This window comes from Portunus trituberculatus, chromosome 38 (assembly GCF_017591435.1).
Source record: "Portunus trituberculatus isolate SZX2019 chromosome 38, ASM1759143v1, whole genome shotgun sequence".
Classification (NCBI taxonomy): Eukaryota; Metazoa; Arthropoda; class Malacostraca; order Decapoda; family Portunidae; genus Portunus; species Portunus trituberculatus.
Window position 1 is genome coordinate 10985613 of NC_059292.1, and position 10000 is coordinate 10995612.

The following is a 10000-nucleotide window of genomic DNA, read 5'->3' on the forward strand; positions in this document are numbered from 1 at the left end:
ATAAACGTAAATGTTCCATTTGGATGTTGCTATGAATGGCATCACCGAACACAAACACAACGCAATTTAATATGTGCGTGCAGTTACCAGGTGTCCCTCCCATGGTAAACACAGTAGATTAGTGGCTTTAATTCACGATACTTTTTACATTAGGGTCCTTTTCTCTCTGCAATATCAAGTTAAAAGTACAAGCACAAACGAAGTTTTTAGTTGATGCTGATGTTACTGGTGATGTGACGGAATCCTAACAATTTCATGTTGTACGTCTTTCTTTAAGGGAGACCGTCTGTGTGTATTAGCTGTGTATAGTGCTAGCCACCGTGCTGAGCGATCCATCATCCCATTCAACGCATCTTCTTGCCCCCCTCGCGCCGTATCTCTTGATAACCTCCCACTACCACCCTCTCACCTAACCCTTCCTATCTCTCCTCTTGCCTTCTATCGCCTCACCCGGGTCTTATCAGCATTTCCCCCTCGTTGTATTATATCTTTTACCACTGCTCGTCTGCTCCTTAAGGTGTGGAGAAAGGCAGGTAGGCTTGAATGTGGCCTCGTTGTGCTCTTACCTGCCGGAGGAGTGATGAAGCTTGGCAAGGCCGCGGTGGCACTAGCGACACTTTATGGTGACACACTGGCACGGGAGATTCCTATTGAACCTACGCTCTTACCTTGAAGGAACTTTGGAACGGCTTTTATTGGCTTCAGTCATCTTCCCATAAATTAATTCTCTCTCTCTCTCTCTCTCTCTCTCTCTCTCTCTCTCTCTCTCTCTCTCTCTCTCTCTCTCTCTCTCTCTCTCTCTCTCTCTCTCTCTCTCTCTCTCTCTCTCTCTCTCTCTCTCTCTCTCAAAAGTTGCTGTGCCCACATTCCCCTCGACATTCTCAGTCCCTTGCTCCCTCTCTAGCTAAAATTAGTACACTTCCCATCCTATTACTGCACTCGTGTCACATAACTCGCAAAAGTTTTTCCTTGGTTATTTATCGTTTCTCGGAATCCGATATCTCTCAGTCTCTGCTGATGCCCTTTTGGTTGCTTTATCGCTAATGACGATGTTTTGGAGATGAAGCGGAGAACCACGTGTGCGCGTGGGAGTATGCTCGTCTTTCTTCTCTTTCTCCATGTATTGTATCTTAAAAGGTACCACATCATGCTCTGACATAATATTATTGCTTATTTGGCGGCGATGTTCAGAGTATTCGTTTTCTACTTAAAGTAAGGTTATTTATTTCATCGTAAACATTGCCATAACTGTGTGTACTGAGCTTTGGAGGAGAGTGGCACTCACGATAGGGAACAGGTAAAGAGCATTTCTGTTTGTCACATGCCTGTTGTTTTATGGTACTTATATGACTGTTATCCAAGTGCCTCTCAAGACGGAGATTTAAACATTGAATGAATAATAGAAATTACAATTTGTGAAGTGAAGAAGTCATAGAAATTGGTCGTGGAGAAGGAAGAAGCTCTTTGTTAAGTGATAATTTCTAGCTAGAGAGAAAAAAAAATGCAAGAAAGAGGTTAGGAAGGAGGCTAATTCAAAGTGGTCTGTTTGGTTTTGAAGAGACAAAAAGCGTGAAGCTTACTGTCCTGGCTTCGTGTGCCCTGGCGAAGAGGATACGGAAGGAAAAGAAATGTGTTTGGAGGACAGGTGAAGCGTCACTCCGTACGTAGGCATGCGTTGTTCTACCTCCGTAGAGGACCTGAAAGCACAAGGACGCCCATTTAGCTTGCAGAGCACAAAAAGGTTTAATGTATAGAGACGTGAGAAAGAAATTATGATAGTTCTGTGACGTCGTGTGGTGATGATGCGATAATGGCTGTGGTGCAGCATCTGAAATTAATAGGACTGGAACAACACATATTCTGCCTTGACCACTCTCCAAAGTCAACTTGGCATCGTAGGCAGCGGCTCGCTACGTTCTTTGAAGTTGTAGCCACACTGATAAGCCGCTCTCCGTGTGTGCTTGATAGGAGCGATGCCTGTCTGGGTGTTGCTCCGAGGACGGTCTGCCTGCCACGCCCGGGCCTGCCCGGCTGCGGCATTCCTAACCTCACACCTGCTGCTCGGGATGGACCTTTTTATAAAAGACAATGATTTAATTTCATGTCAGTGATGCTACAGAAACTCAGAGTTTTCCAACGTGGACGCAAAAACACACCATTCAGGTCATGAATGACGTTGATTTAATTCATTTCAAATCTGATGCTACAGAAAACCCGACCATCCCATATGGATGCAAGTACACGCCATCTAGTACTTCTACTTTTGTTTTAACAACGCATAGGCGACTGAAAACCAACGTAATATTTTTCCCCCTCTTGCATGAGGAACATAACTGCGAGCCTTGGCTACACCTACGGCTGTCTGGTGAGGAAGGTCAGCTTAATCCAAATCTGCGCAGCCCACAAGCAGGCCTCCCAATTTGGGCCTAACCTCGATCAAACGACTGACCGTGAATCTCCGTTTTATTTTGTACGGCTTGTAGCGGTGAAAAATTATTTGTATGTGGAATCTCGTGTGATGAGGTTAGTATATGGAATTACTTGCGAACTTGGAGGCATAGAGGAAGCGAGGGGGCGTGGCCAAAGTATGCGTGAGGATGGTTGGGGTGGGGGACATTGTGGCTGGGGAGGAGGAGCTCGGGAGGAAAGGAATGGGGGGTGAGGGAGTAGATGAGCTGTGAATGGTGGGAGCTGGAGGGAGAGGTGGGAAGGGGATTTAGAAGCAGAGGGAGTGGGGGTGGATGCGAAGTCTTAAGGAGTGTGGCGACCTGTGTGACGCCACAGTCGTGGTGGTATTATCCGCGCACCAACACCTCGGGAGCACCACCATGGACCAGGCCGCCAAGACCACTCCGGTACAGTCTTATTACCTGGAGATTGCTTGAGAGATTGCTGTTTGTTCGCTGCTCACAGAAGAAAAACCTGACCGTGAAAGACGAAATGCCAACGAAGGTTGTCACAGATAATACTGTAATTTGAGTGTCAGCGATTTGAATAGTGTCGTCTTAGGCATCAAATGATTGACGTGATTGGGCTGGGGGAGGGATAACGAGCTTCCTTTTGCTGTTCGTGACAATGATGGATTGTACTGTAAATCATGATAAAGACGAGGAATGTAATGAGTTTATCGTGAACGAGTTGTTGGTAAATACTCGCAGGAACCAATCTCACATTATGTCAAGTTGCATTGATTTTTATTATTATTGTCGTCATCATGACCCGTAAATTTATAAAATGAAATAGTATCAGGAGGGTGTAATAACCGGTTTGTTACTTTTTATGTAATCCAAATTAGCGCCTCATAATTAATAAGGTATACTTAGTGTGCGGGTGCTCGCCAAGTACAGCAAGCCGGCATGGTGGTACGTGATCACACACGCACGCACACGCACACGCACGCGCACGCGCACACACGCGCGCACACCGCATCACGGTAAGCGGTGAGGCAAATGGGCAAGCCTCTTAAAGTGTAGCCCCTGTTCACCTAGCAGTAAATAGGTACGGGATTAAACTCTAGGGGTTGTGGCCTCGCGTTCCCGGTGTGTAGTGTGTTGTGGTCTCAGTCCTACCCGAAGATCGGTCTATGAGCTCTAAGCTCGCTCCGTAATGGGGAAGACTGGCTGGGTGACCAGCAGACGACCGTGGTGAAACACACACACACACACACACACACACACACACACACACACACACACACACACACACACACACACACACACACACACACACCGCATCCCGGGAAGCGGTGAGGCAAATGGGTAAGCCTCTTAATGTGTAGCCCCTGTTCACCTAGCAATAAATAGGTACGGGATTTAACTCTAGGGCTTGTGGCCTCGCTTTCCCGGTGTGTGAAGTGTGTGTTGTGGTCTCAGTCTTACCCGAAGATCGGTTTATGAGCTCTGAGCTCGCTCCGTAATGGGGAAGACTGGCTGGGTGACCAGCAGACGACCGTGGTGAATTACACACACACACACACACACACACACACACACACACACACACACACACACACATATGCGCGCGCCCGGTAGCTCAGTGGTTAGAGCCTTTAATTTACCCCACCCCCTCTCTGCTTATCCCTCCTTGCACCCTCCCCTCACCACCCTGGCGGGCAGGCAGTCACCCACTCTATTCATAGACTCAAAAACGGGTGCCTAGGCTCTGGTGTCGCAGGATGGGCCTACACCACAGGGTGGTGAGCGGGGGATGCATGTTGTGTTTGGAGCAATGTTTGCAAGCACATTTAAAAATTAAAATGGGAGATTTTTTTTCAACTTTACACTGGTTTATCATCAGGAATTTCCACCTGTGAGCTTCCCTTCCCCCCAAAAGTGCCCATCAGGGATTGAGGATAGAGTGCAGCAAGTGACTGTCACCTCATATATGTGGAAACAATTTCATATTCTTAATGTGCTTTATCCATACCAATTTGTTTATTTATTTACTTTTCCATTTCAGGCCAAGGCTGAGGGAGAACAGAAGGAGGAAGTGAAGAAGGAAGAAACTGCAGCAGTTCCACCTGTAGTAGAGGAAAAGCAGGAGGAGGCAGCAGCAGCAGCACCAGCAGCAGCACCTGCCCCAGCACCAGAAGAGAAGAAGGAGGAGGCCCCTAAGGAGGAGGAAGCTCCCAAGCCAGCAGAAGCACCAGCACAGGAGGTAGGTGTGAAGTGTGCGTCACAAACTTTACCCCTCCTCCTGTCTCGTCTCCTGCACCTGGATCAGTTAACCCTCTAGTGTTAATGTGGTGTAAATAATGGGCATCCTGTGTTGCTGGGTGTGTATTAACCCTGCATTAGTGTTGCTACTGCTGCTGAGAGTCATTAGTGTGCACTGGAAGAGCTGCGTCTGACTGATTGCTCGTTGCTGCTCGTAACTGTCTGCGGCTGGTTGGTGTTCACACACACCCATCTTACAGCTGCTTCACACATCTAGCTTTTCCTGCTACTTATAGTCCATCTGAAGGTCTAACAAAAAAAAAAATAAAAATAAAAATAAAATAAATGAAAAAAAAAAATAATAAATAAATAAAATAAAATAAATAAATAAATAAAAAAGAAAAAAGAAAAGAAAAAGGAAAAAAATCTTTACGGACAAACAGCCTTGAAGTTGCAGGAATTGTGCCAGTTTCCAAAATTGGAACAGTTTCAGAAGTTAATATGCCAGGCTATGAATAACTATTGTTTGATCTCATTAATGGCACATGCTACAGTATTGGCCTTAGAGGTAAATACATGAGATGGACCTTAAGTGCAATGAAGCACAAAACACTGATAGCTGTGTCCTGCATGTTGCACTAGTCAAGTGCAACAGTCACTTGCACTAACATCATACATATAATAGCATGGCATACATTATGAAATATTTTCCTTATTGAGCAATATTGTCCTGTCTTTTTTCTGCTGTCTCCCATGTCAATCCCTTGCTTGGGCAATAACTGTTTTGGTATAACTGACCTGTTTGTCTTGACATGGATTTATTGGCTATGTGGCAGGTTCTTCTGTCTTAAGGAATTTTTCTACACACTTGAGATACTTGAAGAGTAGGCAGCATAATCTTTACTATAAGGCAGACAGATTTTGTAAAGCCATGGCCAAATGTTCAGCCTGTTCCCTTCACATCCACCTCGCACTGACCCTGGTGTTGATGCATGAAGTCTGTCCTTCCTACTACTCTTGCCCAGCCAACAAATGTCACCCAAGATGTCTTGAATGATGCCCAGCAAAGAGAATGTGCCAAACTATTTAGTGAAGATATATACTACCAAATCTGCATGTCGTTCAGATTTGATGTATTGCCTTCAAGCTCAAATTTTTTATTTACTTATTTTTTTGTTGTGTACAGCCAAGCATGTTTTATAAAAAAAACTAACTTAAAGTTGTATGATGAAAATATTTCATGAAAATGGTATACTAAAAATTGATAGTCAAATCCTGTCGTATAAACAGTTTAAAAACATTCATCAAAAATTGACTGAGCATGTAACTATGCTTCAATAATGCTTAATTATTTAAAATGAACAATGTTTACTTCAAAGAACTATTTTTCTGGACTTCCTTTTTGCTTTAAACTTTCCATGAATTTATATTATTATAGTTTTTGAATGATTTATGCAAGGATGGTTGAGTGTCCTATGACTTGGAGAGAATGAATGGTCATAAACACAAAACAGTGCTCATTGCTTGCCTTTCTGAAACAAGCTAGATGGGGTGGTATGTACATGGGGTGAATGATGAGTGGTATGTTCACCTGTTGCCACTTACCCCATTTTAGAGCTTGCCGGAGACGACGTTCGAGGCAGCTTCACCACCCACCAGCGTTCCCCTCCCCTCGGTCACCCCACCCCCCACTCCCCTTGAGCCTCAGGCCAACCAATCCGCACCCCTCGCTCAGCCCGAACAGGTCTCGGAGTCTGAAGCCTCACCTGTTCCATCACACTCAGATGTTGAAGTGGCGTTAGAACCTTCGCCTGAATGTGACCATATCCAACTCTCTATGGCACCAGCAGAAATTCTGCAACCCAATTTACTAGATTCATTTGAAACTCACTCAGCACCTGATGCTTTTGTTGAACAGGCTGCTGCCCCAGAGTCCTCACAGAAAGCAGCCCCTGCTGGAGAGTCAGCCCCAGCCACACAAGTCCCCCCTGTGCCAGAGGCCACCCCACCAGCAAAATCTAGTCCCGTCCAGGAATCCGTACCAGCTCCAGTTGTTGCCCCTGCCCCAGCACAAGCAGCCCCTGCTGCAGAACCTGTCCCAGCCCCAGCACCCACAGCAGAGTCTAAGCCAGCACCTGCTGAGCCTGCCCCAGCACCTGCAGCCGAGTCTAAGCCAGCACCTGCTGCTGAGTCTAAGCCAGCACCTGCTGCTGAGTCTAAGCCGGCACCTGCTGCTGAGTCTCAGCCGGCACCTGCTGCTGAGTCTCAGCCGGCACCTGCTGCTGAGTCTCAGCCGGCACCTGCTGCTGAGTCTCAGCCGGCACCTGCTGCTGAGTCTCAGCCGGCACCTGCTGCTGAGTCTCAGCCGGCACCTGCTGCTGAGTCTCAGCCGGCACCTGCTGCTGAGTCTCAGCCGGCACCTGCTGCTGAGTCTCAGCCGGCACCTGCTGCTGAGTCTCAGCCAGCACCTGCTGCTGAGTCTCAGCCAGCACCTGCTGCTGAGTCTCAGCCAGCACCTGCTGCTGAGCCTGCCCCAGTTCCTACTGAGTCGGCCAGCACCTGCTGAGTCCAAGCCAGCACCTGCTGCTGAGTCCAAGCCAGCACCTGCTGAGCCTGCCCCAGCACCTGCTGCTGAGTCCAAGCCAGCACCTGCTGAGCCTGCCCCAGCACCTGCTGCTGAGTCCAAGCCAGCACCTGCTGAGCCTGCCCCAGCACCTGCTGCTGAGTCCAAGCCAGCACCTGCTGAGCCTGCCCCAGCACCTGCTGCTGAGTCCAAGCCAGCACCTGCTGAGCCTGCCCCAGCACATGCTGCTGAGTCCAAGCCAGCACCTGCTGCTGAGCCTGCCCCAGCACCTGCTGCTGAGTCCAAGCCAGCACCTGCTGAGCCTGCCCCAGCACCTGCTGCTGAGTCCAAGCCAGCACCTTCTGCTGAACCTATCCCCACACCTGTTCCAGTTGCAGAAACGGCAGTTACAGAAGCAGTAGTGGAATCTATACCAACCCAACCTCAAGAACCTGTTGTGGAGTCTGTTCCAGTTAAAACTCAGGAGTCTGTATTAGAATCAGTCCAAGGTCCAGCTACAGGTATTGCTGTTGATGCAAGTACAACTGCATCAACAGAAGCAACTGTAGTGGCAGCCTCTGCCCCAAGTCAAGAGTCTATAAAGAAAGAAGAAACTTCAGCTGCTGAATCTGCTGCATCTCCCCAACAAGTCCAAGCCCCTACTTTACCTGCTGAAGCTACAACAGCTCAGGAGAAAGTTCAGGTATCAGTTTTAAAAGAAGACTCCTCCCTCCCTAACCCTCCTCTTGATGAGGAACTAACTGTTGTATCAGAAGCTTTGCAGTCAAGGCAAGTAGAATCCCTAACAGTAGATGTATCACAAGTGTGTGACACTAATAGTGAAAGTGCTGCCCCTCTCTTGGAAGAGAGTGAAGCAGTATCAAGTGGTGCCATAGTTGTAGATGAAGCTCCTCAGGTGTTAGAGAATGACTCACAAGAGTTACTAACACACACTGAGGAAGCTGCATCATGCATAAAAGAGAGTGAAGTGTCTGAGCCTGTGGAGGTGAGCGAGGCGGGCTGTGGAGATCTAGTAAGGGTGAACTCAGCCGACGAAGCCAATGACAGCTGCCACCACTCTCCTGTTCAGGTACATGTCATAAACACACAATCTTCCCAAAGGTATCCCGCAGGCATCCAGATCTTTTGTTGACCAATTTTTATATTTCTGATGAGGATAGACTTGTAGCATTTTTTCTTATCTTTCTACTTTGATATCCTTTTTCTTCAAAACTCTGTCCCATTATTACAAGGTAGCTGTACTACCTGGAATTTAAAGGTGTGTGGGTACACCAGCCAGACAGACAACAGCAGCTAATGAAGGTGATTGCCTCAACACACTGTGCTTATTTCTCGCAGCATTGTGGGATGAATTCTTGCAACACATACATTTTTTTTATTTATTTTTTTTATAAGTATTATTTACTTCAGAATGACTAGTGCATTCTTTGGCTGCCATATGCCATGCAAATATTTTAGCAGCTAATGGTATATGTTGCCTGTTTATATTTCTTCTTCAAGTGAGTAATGTGTGAAGGGTTGCATGTGAGGATAAGACTTGCCAATAAACTCCCTTGTTGACCAGGAGGCAGCCGTGGAGTGCAGTAGCATATGAAAGACAACTAAACAAACTAAAGCTGATGCTTAGAATGTTTCCTAGTTACTATAGAAGCATAACAGGCTTAATAGAGTTCAGTTAAAAATGGTTAGAATATAGATTGACATCTAATGTCTTAACAAATTGTAGTAATCTTAGATCTGCATTGCAGAGAGTTTTGTTGATTTACATAATCAAACATTGTTTATTTTACAGCTCTTACAAGTTGACATGTTGCTTGTGTGCTAACCATTTTATTAAATATAGGAACAGAAGGAGGAGGCTCCTGCTGCTGTCCCAGAAGAGACCAAGGAGGAGGTGAGTGATAGTGAAAATAGGGAAGGATTGTGCTGATCTTGAATGCAAAATTTGAACTACTTTACAAGTTGTTAACTGAAAAAATAATACATTTACTGAAAAATATATGTAAAGTATGTAATTTCTTTAAATATTATATATACAGTATAGTATATTTTGATACATAATGTATCATATTATATATACAGTATAGTATATTTTGATACATAATGTATCATACTATTTCATTATTGACTGACTTTGTCTGTTTTGATTGGATTTAGGGCATGATAATTTTTCATTCCTTGTTATATATATATATATATATATATATATATATATATATATATATATATATATATATATATATATATATATATATATATATATATATATATATATATATATATATATATATATATATATATATATATATATATATATATATATATGTATATATATATATATATATATATATATATATATATATATATATATATATATATATATATATATATATATATATATATATATATATATATATATATATATATATATATATATATATATATATATATATATATATATATATATATATATATATATATATATATATATATATATATATATGTATATATATATGTATGTATATATATATATATATATATATATATATATATATATATATATATATATATATATATATATATATATATATATATATATATATATATATATATATATATATATATATATATATATATATATATATATATATATATATATATATATATATATATATATATATATATATATATATATATATATATATATGTATATATATATATATATATATATATATATATATATATATATATATATATATAT

The 10000-nt window shown here is 43.4% G+C and overlaps 1 protein-coding gene across 1 annotated transcript in view; it reads left to right on the forward strand.

Annotated features, from left to right (window-relative positions):
* The first annotated feature begins 2741 nt into the window (after positions 1-2741).
* LOC123514873 (fibrous sheath CABYR-binding protein-like) overlaps positions 2742-10000 on the forward strand; it is a 21608-nt gene continuing 14349 nt past the window's right edge. The window contains exons 1-4 of the mRNA XM_045273134.1: positions 2742-2855; positions 4529-4656; positions 6574-8308; positions 9083-9133. Coding sequence (XP_045129069.1) covers positions 2742-2855; positions 4529-4656; positions 6574-8308; positions 9083-9133 — 2028 coding nt within the window. The remainder of the gene's footprint in view (positions 2856-4528; positions 4657-6573; positions 8309-9082; positions 9134-10000) is intronic.